The following is a 16,036-nucleotide window of genomic DNA, read 5'->3' on the forward strand; positions in this document are numbered from 1 at the left end:
GACATGGTGTAGGGTTAGTGAACGTGGTGTAGGCTTAGTGAACGTGGTGTAGGGTTAGTGAATGCAGTGTAGGGTTAGTGGACGTGGTGTAGGGTTAGTGTACATTACATTTACATTTATGGCATTTTGCAGACGCCCTTATCCAGAGCGACTTACATTTTTATCTCATTTTTATACAAGTGAGCAATTGAGGGTTAGGTGCCTTGCTCAGGGGCACCTCAGTCATGGCCTCAGGTCTGGGAATCGAACCCACAACCCTCCAGTCACAAGACCAGTTCCCTAACCACCAGGCCATGACTGCCCAGTGGACGTGGTGTAGGGTTAGTGAACGTGGTGCAGGGTTAATGGACGTGGTGTAGGGTTAGTGGATGTGGTGCAGGGTTAATGGACGTGGTGTAGGGTTAGTGGACGTGGTGTAGGGTTAGTGGATGTGATGTAGGGTTAGTGGATGTGGTGCAGGGTTAATGGATGTGGTGCAGGGTTAGTGAACGTGGTGCAGGGTTAGTGAACGTGGTGCAGGGTTAGTGAACGTGGTGCAGGGTTAGTGAACGTGGTGCAGGGTTAGTGAACGTGGTGCAGGGTTAGTGGATGTGGTGCAGGGTTAATGGACGTGGTGTAGGGTTAGTGAACGTGGTGCAGGGTTAATGGACGTGGTGTAGGGTTAATGGACGTGGTGTAGGGTTAGTGGATGTGGTGTAGGGTTAGTGGATGTGGTGTAGGGTTAGTGGATGTGGTGCAGGGTTAGTGGATGTGGTGCAGGGTTAATGGACGTGGTGTAGGGTTAGTGGACGTGGTGTAGGGTTAGTGGATGTGGTGCAGGGTTAATGGACGTGGTGCAGGGTTAGTGGATGTGGTGCAGGGTTAGTGGATGTGGTGCAGGGTTAGTTTACGTGGTGTAGGGTTAGTGAACGTGGTGCAGGGTTAATGGACGTGGTGTAGGGTTAGTGAACGTGGTGCAGGGTTAATGGACGTGGTGTAGGGTTAGTGAACGTGGTGCAGGGTTAATGGACGTGGTGTAGGGTTAGTGGACGTGGTGTAGGGTTAGTGGATGTGGTCCAGGGTTAATGGACGTGGTGTAGGGTTAGTGGACGTGGTGCAGGGTTAGTGGACGTGGTGCAGGGTTAGTGGACGTGGTGTAGGGTTGGTGAACGTGGTGCAGGGTTAATGGACGTGGTGCAGGGTTAGTGGACGTGGTGTAGGGTTAGTGGATGTGGTGCAGGGTTAGTTTACGTGGTGTAGGGTTAGTTTACGTGGTGTAGGGTTAATGGACATGGTGTAGGGTTAGTGGACGTGGTGTAGGGTTAGTTTACGTGGTGTAGGGTTAGTTTACGTGGTGTAGGGTTAGTGAACGTGGTGCAGGGTTAATGGACGTGGTGCAGGGTTAATGGACGTGGTGCAGGGTTAGTGGACTTGGTGTAGGGTTAGTGGACGTGGTGCAGGGTTAGTGGACGTGGTGCAGGGTTAGTGGACATGGTGCAGGGTTAGTTTACGTGGTGCAGGGTTAGTGAACGTGGTGCAGGGTTAATGGACGTGGTGCAGGGTTAGTGAACGTGGTGCAGGGTTAGTGAACGTGGTGCAGGGTTAGTGAACGTGGCGCAGGGTTAATGGACGTGGTGTAGGGTTTAATGGATGTGGTGCAGGGTTAGTTTACATGGTGTAGGGTTAGTTTACGTGGTGTAGGGTTAGTGAACGTGGTGCAGGGTTAATGGACGTGGTGTAGGGTTAGTGAACGTGGTGCAGGGTTAATGGACGTGGTGTAGGGTTAGTGGACGTGGTGCAGGGTTAGTGGACGTGGTGCAGGGTTAGTGGATGTGGTGCAGGGTTAGTGGATGTGGTGCAGGGTTAATGGACGTGGTGCAGGGTTAATGGACGTGGTGTAGGGTTAGTGGACGTGGTGTAGGGTTAATGGATGTGGTGTAGGGTTAATGGACGTGGTGTAGGGTTAGTGAACGTGGTGTAGGGTTAATGGACATGGTGTAGGGTTAGTGGATGTGGTGCAGGGTTAGTGGATGTGGTGCAGGGTTAATGGACGTGGTGTAGGGTTAGTGGACGTGGTGCAGGGTTAGTGGACGTGGTGCAGGGTTAATGGACGTGGTGTAGGGTTAGTGGACGTGGTGCAGGGTTAGTGGATGTGGTGTAGGGTTAGTGGACGTGGTGTAGGGTTAATGGACGTGGTGTAGGGTTAGTGGATGTGGTGCAGGGTTAATGGACGTGGTGTAGGGTTAGTGGACGTGGTGCAGGGTTAGTGGACGTGGTGCAGGGTTAGTGGACGTGGTGTAGGGTTAGTGAACGTGGTGCAGGGTTAATGGACCTGGTGTAGGGTTAGTGGACGTGGTGTAGGGTTAGTGGATGTGGTGCAGGGTTAATGGACGTGGTGTAGGGTTAGTGGACGTGGTGCAGGGTTAGTGGACGTGGTGCAGGGTTAGTGGACGTGGTGCAGGGTTAGTGGACGTGGTGCAGGGTTAGTGGACGTGGTGCAGGGTTAGTGGACGTGGTGTAGGGTTAGTGGACGTGGTGTAGGGTTAGTGAACGTGGTGTAGGGTTAGTGGACGTGGTGCAGGGTTAGTGGACGTGGTGTAGGGTTAGTTTACGTGGTGTAGGGTTAGTTTACGTGGTGTAGGGTTAATGGACATGGTGTAGGGTTAGTGGACGTGGTGTAGGGTTAGTTTACGTGGTGTAGGGTTAATGGACATGGTGTAGGGTTAATGGACATGGTGTAGGGTTAGTGGACGTGGTATGGTGTTAAATTAGGGACAAATGTTTTGTTCATTTGAAAATGAGATCTGAAACTGAAAGTTATAGTGTTGAGCCTGAACATCGAAAAATACCACAATCGATTCAAAATAAAAATAAGTGAAGCAAATGTTTTTTCAGTTTAAATACAATTTTGATTCAATTCTGTATTTATTTTGAATCAATTATTTTTTTTCAAGTTTCAGGTTGCTGTATATTTTGATATTTGAGGTTTAATGTATTTCAGATTTCAGACTTTTTTTTTCAGATTCAGATCTTATTTTTTTGAGTTTCGGATCTTTTTTTTCACTTTCACATTTTTTTTTCAAGTTTCGAAGCTGTTTTTTTCAGTTTCAGATCTTCTTTTCAGTTCAGACTTTTGTCCCCGATCTAACGTGAGGGGCGTGGTATTAACAGATAGGGGCGTGGCCAAACGAGTGACAGCACAGCAAATCATTCCTGAGAGCCTTCCACAATGTTGCCTGATCAAAAAATGACAGGCTTTTACACTTTATATTGAAATAAATGCAGCAATGAAAGAGTCCTGTTAAGCGAGACTGGAAAGGATTTATGTTAATAGCTTAGATACACTGTGATGATTGCAGACTAATGTTTCCAGCTTTGCACCCAGCACTTCGCGCTCGTCACTGTTTTGAACGCAGCGCGGTGACTCCATACGCCTGCCTCTGCTGACAGACATCTAAAGACTCTTGGGTGACTCTGCGTATCGGCCACTCGTTTAAAATCATCCCGACGAGCTCCGAATCACCATTTGTTGAAATGAAGATTGTTCATAACTTTTGTTTGAAAATTATGTTGAGTGAAATACTAGCCGACATCCAGCTAGACAGCTCTATATTACTAGTTCAGAATGCTGTTTAGCGATAACGTCGAATTAAGATTATAGGAGGGTACGTGAATCTACAGTGGTAGACTGTTAACGACAGCACTAAATTTAAAGGGTTTATTATTATAGATGTATGGTTATCAGTGAATGTTCCTACACGCCATCAGCGTCATTTAAACCTCTGCGAGCGAGTGGCATCACATTTAGTATTTGTGCAATTTGTAGTATATTTCGCTTTGTATTGGTTTCTATTGTTAGTCTAGATTGTCAGCCGAGCGGCTCCCGACATAATCGTTAAACAGCATCCTGAACTCGTAGTTTGGAGCTCAAATCAAATCAAAGTTTATTTGTATAGCGCTTTTCACAACACGTTGTCACAAAGCGCTTTACAGGATTTAAAAGGTTAACAATACTATGGGTCCAGAACCCTAATGAGCAAGCCAAAGGCGACAGTGGCGAGGAAAAACTCCCTATGATGGTGGGGAATAGGAAGAAACCTCGGGAGAACCAAGACTCAAAAGGGAACCCATCCTCCATTGGGCGGCCCGTTAACACACAAATTACACAAAATACAGACAAATACACAAGTCACACACAAATCACACAATCAGACTAGGTAAAAGGTAGAATTGAAAGTTCTGGGTTTTGATATTGTCACTGTAAATGTCTGTTGATGAATGCCAGGCTTTCATTCCGTGTCGGAGCAGTGATGCTGGTATTGTAGGCTCCGACTGCAGTGTTACTCCCCAGGTGAACCCCGGTATCAGCACATCCACCGGCAGCCAGACCATCCCCCAGGTGCCTGCAGGTGCCTGTATCCAATCGTCTTGGGTAGAGCCATGCAAGAAGATAGATAATACAGACTGAGTGGACATGAATTTAAACCACCGTTGATTTAAATGTACGTAGCTCACGTGCCAGTGATCAGCATGTGGCTCCGGCAGACTAATCTATAGCAGCATAACTAAAGGGAGAGGTTCAGAGGTGACCACAGGCATGAGGGCTCACTGAGACATTGCTTTCCAGTCAAGTCATAGTCACAAAATAGAGTGATGCCAAGACACAGCTGGATGACAGCATCAACATCTCAGATCACCAGAAATCTCAACGTCTGGGGGCCCCCAAGCCCCTACACCAGGTATCACCAAATGGCGGACCGCGGTCCGGATCCGGACCTGAACACCGTCCTGTCCGGACCCAATCACATTCCTGATTAACTGGATACGGACCCAAATGCCAAAAAATTTTTAACGGGAGACTATATTTTAAACCGGAGAATTTATTTTCAGACGAGTGTAACGTTCACCACCCATTTGAGTGTTACGTTCACCCCCCCCCCCCCCGCTCAACAACTTTCGTTCGCCACCGCGGACCCAAGGTCTGAGCTATCTGCCAAAAATGGACCGCGGAAAGATTTAATTGATTACCCCTGCCCTACACCTTACAAGGGGAATTTTAGCTGAAGGCTTGACTAAACAGGTGAGTCTTAAGTCTAGATTTAAAGATTGGAACTGTGTCAGAGTCTCGGATTGGAGCTGGAAGGCTATTCCATAATTGAGGGGCTTTAAAAGAGAAAGCTCTGCCTCTGGCTGTAGTTTTACTAATTTTTGGAACTACGAGAAATCCAGCATTTTGGGAGCGCAAAGGGCGAGATGGGTTGTAATAATCAATGAGTTCACTCAGATATTGTGGGGCAAGACCATTTAACGCCTTATAGGTTAACAGGAGAACTTTAAATTCAATGCGATATTTAATTGGCAGCCAGTGTAGTGCGGCGAGAGTGGGACTAATATGATCGAATTTCCTAGCCTTGGTTAGGACTCTAGCTGCGGCATTTTGTACAAGTTGTAGCTTCTTTATGGACTGTTTAGAGCATCCAATTAGAAGACTATTACAGTAGTCCAATCTCGACGAGACAAAAGCATGAACTAGCTTCTCTGCATCAGCTAATGAAAGTAAGTGTCTCAGCTTGGCAATATTACGTAAATGGAAAAAGGCAGCCTTAGTGACATTGCATACATGTGTGTCAAATGAAAGATCAGAATCAATAGTGACACCTAAACTTTTTGCAGTAGATTTTGGTGTTACTGAAAAACCATCTAGGGTAAGGGGAATATCAGCCCAATTGCTTCTAACAGCTTTAGGCCCAAGAATCAGTACCTCAGTCTTGTCAGAATTTAGTTTAAGAAAATTAGACGCCATCCAATTTTTAATATCCTGGACGCAGTTCTCAATCTTGAGAGTTGTGGTGGTATCATCTGGATTAGAAGATATATACAACTGAGTATCATCTGCGTAGCAATGGAAGCTAATACCATGCCTACGAATGATAGTGCCCAGTGGTAGCATATATAATGAGAATAATATGGGGCCCAGTACAGATCCTTGTGGGACACCATACTTTACTTTAGAATGCTCAGAGCATTCGTTATTTACTAGCACAAATTGGTAACGATCTGTCAGGTAGGACCTGAACCAGGAGAGTGCTTGACCTCTTATGCCAATGAGTGTCTCCAGTCTATTAAGTAGAATATTATGATCAATGGTGTCAAAAGCAGCACTGAGGTCTAGCAGTATGAGAAACGAAATGTGTCCTTTATCAGAGGATATTAAGAGATCATTCAGTACTTTAGTTAGTGCTGTTTCAGTGCTGTGATGAGCTCTAAATCCAGACTGAAATAACTCTAAGACATGTTCTGTCTGTAAGAAGGAAGAGAGTTGTGAAGAAACTACTTTCTCTAAAATTTTGGATATGAATGACAGATTAGAAATTGGCCTATAGTTGGACAGTTCTTGGGGGTTAAGACCAGGTTTTTTAATTAGCGGCTTGATGACTGCAAGTTTAAATGAACTGGGAACGTAGCCCAGGCTCAGAGAATAATTTATTATAGTAAGCAACGGTTCTACATTGCTGTGCAGTAATTCTTTAAGTAGATGGGTTGGTACAGCATCTAGTATGCATGTGGAGGGTTTAGCAGATTTCACCAGTGAAATAAGCTCCTCACGACCAATTGGGGAGAAGGACTCGAACAGGGCATCAGAGCTGACCAGACAGCTGTCAAGGTGCATTGGCATGTTGACAGGCTCTGAGATAGCACTACTAATGTTTTCCCTAATTTTATCAATCTTATCATTAAAGAATTTCATAAAATTGTTACTGCTACACTCTAGTGGAATAAGAGAATTGTTTTGTTCATGACTCCTCGTAAGGCTGGAAACAGTTTTAAAAAGGAGTCCTGAATTGTTTTTATGTTTTTCTATTAAGGCCGATAAGTATAAGGACTTTGCCATATGGAGGGCATGCTTATATTCAATAAGGCTGCTTTTCCATGATAGTCTATACACTTCTAACTTCATATTTCGCCATTTACGTTCCAGGATCCGCGCGGCTCGTTTGAGGCTACGCGTGTGCTCATTGTACCATGGCGCTATTCTTCTCTCCGTGGCTCTCTTATATCGTAGTGCTGCAACTTTGTCTAAAGCTGTACGAAGGGAAGTCTCGACGTGCTCGGTGAAACGCTCTAGTCCTTCAGGAGCTACAAGTGGATCAGTGTTTGTCAGACCCGGTAAAATATCAGTGAGCGCGGCTATGGTGCTGGGTGTTATAGCTCGTTTAATTTGATAGCGAGGTGGCCGATGAACACAGTCAGTTAAACACAACTCGTATGTTATGAGGCTGTGGTCAGAAACAGCCTCACTCTGAGGAAGAATTGCTAAACTGGATATGTCAATACCAAATGACAAGACCAAGTCTAAAGTATGACTACAGTTATGCGTAGGACCCACCACATTCTGAGTGATACCCATTGAATCAAGAATTGCTTGAAAATGAATGCTAAAAGAGTCGCACCGATTTTCAAAATGGATATTAAAATCACCCACTATAATCACCTTATCGGCTGATAGCACTACATGAGACAGGAAGTCTGAAAACTCCTGCAAGAACTCAGAGTATGAACCAGGGGGGCGGTAAATAGTAATTAACATAAACGACTGTGACACTTTGTTGCTTGTTAAATTTGAAGCAACAAAATGTGTAGGGTTAGTTTACGTGGTGTAGGGTTAGTTTACGTGGTGTAGGGTTAGTTTACGTGGTGTAGGGTTAGTGGACGTGGTGTAGGGTTAGTGGATGTGGTGCAGGGTTAGTGGACGTGGTGTAGGGTTAGTTTACGTGGTGTAGGGTTAATGGACATGGTGCAGGGTTAGTGGACGTGGTGTAGGGTTAGTGGATGTGGTGTAGGGTTAGTGGATGTGGTGTAGGGTTAGTGGATGTGGTGCAGGGTTAGTGGACGTGGTGCAGGGTTAGTGGACGTGGTGCAGGGTTAGTGGACGTGGTGCAGGGTTAGTGGACGTGGTGCAGGGTTAGTGGATGTGGTGCAGGGTTAGTGGATGTGGTGCAGGGTTAGTGGACGTGGTGTAGGGTTAGTGGATGTGGTGTAGGGTTAGTGGACGTGGTGCAGGGTTAGTGGACGTGGTGCAGGGTTAGTGGACGTGGTGCAGGGTTAGTGGATGTGGTGCAGGGTTAGTGGATGTGGTGCAGGGTTAGTGGACGTGGTGTAGGGTTAGTGAACGTGGTGTAGGGTTAGTGAACGTGGTGTAGGGTTAGTGAACGTGGTGTAGGGTTAGTGGATGTGGTGCAGGGTTAATGGATGTGGTGCAGGGTTAATGGACGTGGTGTAGGGTTAATGGACGTGGTGTAGGGTTAATGGACGTGGTGTAGGGTTAATGGACGTGGTGTAGGGTTAGTGGATGTGGTGCAGGGTTAGTGGACGTGGTGTAGGGTTAGTGAACGTGGTGTAGGGTTAGTGAACGTGGTGTAGGGTTAGTGGATGTGGTGCAGGGTTAATGGACGTGGTGTAGGGTTAATGGACGTGGTGTAGGGTTAGTGAACGTGGTGTAGGGTTAATGGACGTGGTGTAGGGTTAATGGACGTGGTGTAGGGTTAGTGGACGTGGTGTAGGGTTAGTGGACGTGGTGTAGGGTTAGTGGACGTGGTGCAGGGTTAGTGGACGTGGTGCAGGGTTAGTGGACGTGGTGCAGGGTTAGTGGATGTGGTGCAGGGTTAGTGGATGTGGTGCAGGGTTAGTGGACGTGGTGTAGGGTTAGTGGATGTGGTGTAGGGTTAGTGGACGTGGTGCAGGGTTAGTGGACGTGGTGCAGGGTTAGTGGACGTGGTGCAGGGTTAGTGGACGTGGTGCAGGGTTAGTGGATGTGGTGCAGGGTTAGTGGACGTGGTGTAGGGTTAGTGAACGTGGTGTAGGGTTAGTGAACGTGGTGTAGGGTTAGTGAACGTGGTGTAGGGTTAGTGGATGTGGTGCAGGGTTAATGGACGTGGTGTAGGGTTAATGGACGTGGTGTAGGGTTAATGGACGTGGTGTAGGGTTAATGGACGTGGTGTAGGGTTAGTGGATGTGGTGCAAGATTGCATAATTATGTTCTCTGAGCTTGATTAGTACAGCCTAGTCTGTAACCTCGTGTGTTGTCCTGCTCTCAGTCCTTGGTGGGATTGTAACTGAATATATTTCATTTTCATGTCAACAGTAATATTTCATGTTTGCAAAATTTGAAAATGTATGCAATTTGGTATCAAGATACTCATATAATGCATAATTTAGGATAATTTCCTGGATATCTGATAACTAAACGTTTCACCACACGTAGATGGGGGCATCGTGTCATGGGGACTTTGGGAAGTTGGGGTTCACGGTTGGATGAGAGGGCTGGTGACTACACATCATCTCTGTAACTTCAGAACGAAGCTCAGTTTAATGGTTCATTTGGGTGGTAGTGGAGAACTCCAGAAGTTAAACACCTCTAGATTCCCAGCAGAAAATGTTGGTGTATCTGATCAACAGGTGGAGAAACACAGAAGCTTCCTAGAATCAACAGTCTGAACCCTGTCAGGTGTCACACAACAGCTGCACCTGCAATTTAGGTGGGTTTAAGTTAGGGTCAGGATCAGACCCCTGGTTTAGGATTAGCATTGGACCCCTAGATTAGAGTTAGTATTAAGGGTTAGATGCTCATGAAGATTTTTGCCCAGAGGAACTGCCAGCATCCATGTCTACATGAATATGGTCTAATTAAAAACAAGTTTTGAGGTCCCATGAGGTGTTCACTTGAATAGGCTTTACACGATTTCTACGTACACACACACACACACACACACACACACACACACACACACACACACACACACACACACACATCTGGGATTCAGTTTGCATCTCCCAGTCCGTGATGATGATGATGAGGATGAGGAAGGTGTGAGCTGGTTACAGCACACCTCCCTCTCTACATTCTGCAGTTGGGCTCTGCTGGGTTTGGTTACTTCATAAGGAGATGTTGTCCGCGTTATGTTGAATAATACATATGTATGTAGCTTCATGCATATTCATGAGGTTCATTACATCCGGTTCTCTGGAAGTGAATCTTGTAGATGTGTGGTCTCTGTGATCTGCTTTAATGTTCATTGATTTTTGCTGAATATACAGATATTAATATCGGATCGGTGCATCCCTAGTAGAGGTCAGGATAGATGTAGAGGTAGGGTAGGGTTAAGCAACCAAACATAACAACCAATGTTGTAAAATTGTCAGTCAAAGCTGTAAAATTTGGAACCAGGAAGTGAGTGTTGCAGTGGCCAGGGGCAGGACGGGGGGTTGGTGGGGGACAGGACCGTGGGGCAGGACCGGGGAAGCCAACAGTTCCTGAGATGGACTCTGTGTTACTGCTATGCAGCGTTACCATGACTACAGGACATGTTCTAACCTACTGTCTGCACATTGAGTGGTTTAATAACACACGTGGACACTCTGTCAAACTCAGAAAGAAAAGACACAATATGTTAGACATTACTCACACCTTACTGAGATAGAGCTTCATGAGTAAGAATTAAGTGAGACTGGTACATGGTGTAGGTTTTGTGATCCTGGGGGTGTGTCCTCTCTGTGATCCTGGGGGTGTGTCCTCACTGTGATCCTGGGGGTGTGTCCTCACTGTGATCCTGGGGGTGTGTCCTCACTGTGATCCTGGGGGTGTGTCCTCACTGTGATCCTGGGGGTGTGGCCTTCTGTTTGTTCCAGGTGGTCTTCACATGCATGTCCTTGTATGTGAAGTTTCTCACATGTCGCTCTCTCAGGTGTCCTGGCATGTGAATGTCCTTACCTGTGTTTCTCAGGTGTCCTGATAAAAGAATGTCCTCACCTGTGTCTCTGTCTCTCAGGTGTCCTTGGCTGACTGATGCTGTCTCTCCTGCCGTGCCCCTCTACAATGGTGTCATCTTCCTCTTCGTCCTGGCCAATTTCACCATGGCCACCTTCATGGACCCTGGCGTTTTCCCCAGGGGTGAGTGGATCGGTCACCCCCATCACCCTCTCTCCTTCTGATGAAATACATGCTGAACTGATGTTCACATAACAGGGCTGGCCCGCTTCCGTTCGGCTCGCCTTGGGGGTGTTGCATGCTGGGATATGCCAGTGTGGGTTATTTGTGTGTCACAAACCCTCTGGGCCTCCGTATCAGCTGAAACATGTGGGACCACTAATAGTGGTGGAGGTGATTACATGTGTACCTGGCCACACAGCTGCTGAACACATTCATTCAGATGTGAGGAGGCAGACTGGAGATTAAAAACACTCAAAGGGAAATTTCTTGTGCTTCATTAGGGAGTTTCACTATCTCTCTCTCTCTCTCTCTCTCCCTCTCCCTCTCCCTCTCTCCCCCCTCTCTCAGCTAATGAGGATGAGGATAAGGATGATGATTTCCGGGCCCCCCTCTATAAGAACGTGGAGGTGAGGGGAATCCAGGTGCGGATGAAATGGTGCTCCACCTGCCACTTCTACCGCCCGCCCCGCTGTTCGCACTGCAGTGTGTGTGACAACTGTGTGGAGGTGAGGCACACACACACACACACACACACACACACACACACACACACACACACACGTGTGCACTTACCTGCACCTATGACTCGGGATACTGAAACAAGCTTTAAAGTTTGTACTTGTTGTTTGTACACTGTATTCCCACTCAGATGGGCTGTGTGTGTGTGTGTGTGTGTGTGTGTGTGTGTGTGTGTGTGTGCGCGTGCGTGTTTGTGTGTGTGTGTGTGTGTGTGTGTGTGTGTGTGTGTGTGTGCGTGCTCATGCAGGACTTCGACCATCACTGTCCGTGGGTCAATAACTGCATCGGCCGCAGGAACTACCGCTACTTCTTCCTCTTCCTGCTGTCGCTAAGCGCCCACATGGTGGGCGTGTTCTCCTTTGGCCTGCTGTTCATCTTACACCACCTGGAACATCTCGGCACACTGCATACCACTGTCACGTATCCTTTCACATGTTCTCTCAGAGGAAAAGTAGATCCTCAAAAACAGCTTAACACCCAGGTTTAAAAAAGCCTTTGTGATACTGTAGGTGTGAAACTGTGTTCAATATGTCATTGTAGGTTTTCGGTTTATGATGAACGTACTGTCCTAATGTAAGCAAGTCTTGTATTAATAAATACTAAGGAGGTTTTGTAAGTGTTGTCCAGTAATGTAGTTATTTTCTGGAAAGGTCATTTGCATTTGTGTTCCCCCTTGACTCTTGTCGTAAGCCTGGTGGTGATGTGTATCGCTGGGCTGTTCTTCATCCCTGTTATGGGCCTCACAGGGTTTCACATGGTGCTGGTGGCACGGGGACGCACTACTAATGAACAGGTACACACACACACACACACACACACACACACACACACACAGATGCAGTGACCAGGGGAGACACTACTAACGAACGGGTACACACACAGTTCACGATTTGTTACCAAAGCATACATGGTTACATATATGTTTACAGACAGCATTACAGACATTGTTTACAGACATGGTTACTGACGTGTTTACGGTGTCAGAGCAACACACAGGCGCCTGGCAGTTATCTTCCTCCAGACTTCACTGTTTGAGCACCACGTCTAACTGTTATCCACATGGTGTGAAAGTTTCACATCAGGAGCGCAAATTACTAAACACACTTTAGCCATCTGCACTCCACAACCTGCTTGAACTCTCGCTCTCTCTCTCTCTCTCTCTCTCTCTCTCTCTCTCTCTCTCTCTCTCTGCATCGCTGTGTATCTCTCTCTCTCTCTCTCTATCCATATCTATATCTCTGTATATCTCTCTATCTCTGTGGATCTCTCTGTGTATCTCTCTCTCTATATATCTCTGTATCTCTCTGTATCTCTCTGTATAACTGTATGTGTCTCTATCTATATCTGTTTCTCTGTTTATCTCTCTGTATCTCTTTCTGTATCATTATCTCTCTGTGTATCTCTCTCTCAATAGGTAACAGGAAAGTTCCGTGGTGGAGTCAACCCTTTCACTCGAGGTTGCTGTGGCAACGTGAAACATGTCCTTTGCAGTCCTCAAGCCCCCAGGTAGATGAGATATACACACACACACACACACACACACACACACACACACACACACACACACACACACACGTACGTAAAGGTCAGTTACACTGCTTACCTAGTATCTGACAGTTGTCTTCATTTCTGTGTAACGTAGACTACAGGAGATGTGAGAAGTGAGGAGATGTGAGGAGGTTTCAGATTTGATGAGGAGTGAAGAGGTGTGAGATGTGATGAGCGAGGAGATGTGAGGAGGTGTGAGATGTGAGGAGATGTGAGGAGGTGTGAGATGCGAGGAGGTTTCAGATGTGAGGATGTGCGAGATGTGATTAGGTGTTAGGTGTGAGGAGGTTGAGGAGTCAGGAGATGTGAGGAGGACTGAGGAGGTGTGAGATGTGAGGTGACGGGTGTTCTGTGTCCCGGGTGATGGGTGTTCTGTGTCCCGGGTGATGGGTGTTCTGTGTCCCGGGTGATGGGTGTTCTGTGTCCCGGGCGACGGGTGTTCTGTGTCCCGGGCGACGGGTGTTCTGTGTCCCGGGCGACGGGTGTTCTGTGTCCCGGGCGACGGGTGTTCTGTGTCCCGGGCGACGGGTGTTCTGTGTCCCGGGCGACGGGTGTTCTGTGTCCCGGGCGACGGGTGTTCTGTGCCCCGGGCGACGGGTGTTCTGTGTCCCGGGCGACGGGTGTTCTGTGCCCCGGGTGACGGGTGTTCTGTGTCTGCAGGTATATGAACAACCCCAAGAAAAAACCCACAATCCCCATCAAACCTCCGTTCCTGCAACCCATGATCTCTGAACACAACGTCACTGTAAAGATTAGTGACAACGGTATCCATGGCAGCATCCTGAGATCTAAGGTACATCATGGGATCCTCCCCACATCAGCGGATCTAGAATATCGTGATCCACAACACAAATCCTCCTTTCCTTCTTTCACCCTATTCACTGTTCTGTATATATATGTGTGCGTGTGTGTATATATATATATATATATATATATAATATTATAAATATGTGATCCGGTTCTATTTCAGTCTATAAACAGTCTGGATGGCTTTAGGGACAAAGGGACAGACCTTCAGCCTCCTCTTCCTCCAAAAGCCGAACGCCATCACCATCTCCAGAACCCGCTCCAGAACCCACTCACGTCCAGTGAAGGCAAGCGGTTTCCATTCCCCGCCCACACTCCACACTGTCAACATGCGCTTCACTGCAGTTTAGCGCCCCGCTGATCCACGGCCTGCAGCACTCACTCAAGCGTACGCTGCCCTCTGGTGGCGAGTTTATGTCTCAACGCGGTTTGAGGGTTATTAAGGTTTGATTGTTGTTGTTTTTTCTCCACTGTTCCAGAGAGCTCTCTGTCCAGCAAGCCCACAAATCCCTCCACGCCTGCCATGTTCAAATACAGGCCGTCGTTTGGCACCATGCCAAAGGTGCACTACCATGCCACAGGAGAGAAGGTGAGACAAGTTCATTTAAACAGAGCCCACATGGTTTAAACATACTTAACTACTGAAAAAAAACTACTTAACATATGCTGAACTGGATGTGAATGTACAATATGAAAATGCACACACTCTCACAAATACACACACACACACACACGCACGTGATGTGTGTGATCTCAGTGTCCATGCGATGTGTGTGATCTCAGTGTCCACGTGATGTGTGTGTGTGTCTGATCTCAGTGTCCACGTGATGTGTGTGTGTGTGTGTGTGTGTGTGTGTGTGTGTGTGTGTGTGTGTGTGATCTGTGTCCACGTGATGTGTGTGTGTGTGTATGATCTCAGTGTCCACGTCATGTGTGTCATCTCAGTGTCCACATGATGTGTGTGTCATCTCAGTGTCCATGTGATGTGTGTGTATGTGTGTGTGTGTGATCTCAGTGTCCACGTGATGTGTGTGTGTCATCTCAGTGTCCACGTGATGCGTGTGTGTGATCTCAGTGTCCATGTGATGTGTGTGTGTGTGTGTGTGTGTGTGTGTGTGTGTCATCTCAGTGTCCACATGATGTGTGTGTCATCTCAGTGTCCACATGATGTGTGTGTCATCTCAGTGTCCACGTGATGTGTGTGTGTCATCTCAGTGTCCACGTGATGTGTGTGTGTCATCTCAGTGTCCACGTGATGTGTGTGTGTCATCTCAGTGTCCACGTGATGTATGTGTGTGTGTCATCTCAGTGTCCACGTGATGTGTGTGTGTGTGTGAGATCTCAGTGTCCACGTGATGTGTGTGTGTGTCATCTCAGTGTCCACGTGATGTGTGTGTGTCATCTCATATGCGGTATTATCGCCATTTTTGTTGTTTTCACAAACATATCCTGATTTAAGTGCTATTATAAACACGTTTTTATTGCAGTTGTTATTAAGAATATTATATTTTTATAACAAAGCCGACACAGTTGTAGGACAAATTAAACAGTCCTTATTGTTAAATGCAGAGCACGTAAGGCTAATGATGCGCAATAAGAACGCACCTTTACTCTTTCATGGAAACAAAGTCCAGCTTATAGCCTACGATTGATCTGCGCTATGCAAAGAAGGCAAAAAAACTTGAGCACATGAGATCAGAATTCGTTTAAAAAAAAAGAAGGAAAACGAAACCCTTCCTTTAGTAATAAAGTCTAGGTTTAGTCCGGGGTTATCATGTCCTTGTTACGTGCTAGGAAAACCAACATGTTCACCTTATGTGGTTTCAGAGAGGATCTAAGTGGGGTAACAATGTTTCCGGCAGCACTAAAAACTCTCTCTGGTGGTGTGCTCGTTGCACAAATATACATGTACTTGCGGGCCACTTTAGAAAGCAGAGGAAATCTAACCTGGTTGTCGCGCCACCAGACGATGGGATCTGCGTTAGGGCTCGTGCAGGTAGCGCGAGCTCGGCATGTGCGCGAGCTCTCTTAGTTTCCCCGTTTCACAACAACCTTTCGCGCACAGATTTTGCATATTGCCTCGTCTAAATTGTCTGGCTCTCTCTTTTCATTCGGTTGAAAGCCGAAATGCTCCCAAACTGGCGAAGTCACATTTGGTTTTGCGACCAGAGTAGCCGCAATTGTTTCCATAAAAAG

General features: G+C 46.9%; 1 protein-coding gene across 1 annotated transcript in view; it reads left to right on the top strand.

Annotated features, from left to right (window-relative positions):
• The window catches only part of zdhhc8b (zDHHC palmitoyltransferase 8b), a 53,387-nt gene that overhangs the window by 30,922 nt on the left and 6,429 nt on the right, over nucleotides 1–16,036 (top strand). Inside the window, exons 2-9 of the mRNA XM_076997854.1 lie at nucleotides 10,806–10,927; nucleotides 11,315–11,472; nucleotides 11,733–11,905; nucleotides 12,176–12,278; nucleotides 12,900–12,991; nucleotides 13,694–13,826; nucleotides 14,004–14,127; nucleotides 14,320–14,429. Coding sequence (XP_076853969.1) covers nucleotides 10,806–10,927; nucleotides 11,315–11,472; nucleotides 11,733–11,905; nucleotides 12,176–12,278; nucleotides 12,900–12,991; nucleotides 13,694–13,826; nucleotides 14,004–14,127; nucleotides 14,320–14,429 — 1,015 coding nt within the window. The remainder of the gene's footprint in view (nucleotides 1–10,805; nucleotides 10,928–11,314; nucleotides 11,473–11,732; nucleotides 11,906–12,175; nucleotides 12,279–12,899; nucleotides 12,992–13,693; nucleotides 13,827–14,003; nucleotides 14,128–14,319; nucleotides 14,430–16,036) is intronic.

The sequence above is a fragment of the Brachyhypopomus gauderio genome, chromosome 3 (assembly GCF_052324685.1).
Source record: "Brachyhypopomus gauderio isolate BG-103 chromosome 3, BGAUD_0.2, whole genome shotgun sequence".
In the NCBI taxonomy this organism is placed as follows: Eukaryota; Metazoa; Chordata; class Actinopteri; order Gymnotiformes; family Hypopomidae; genus Brachyhypopomus; species Brachyhypopomus gauderio.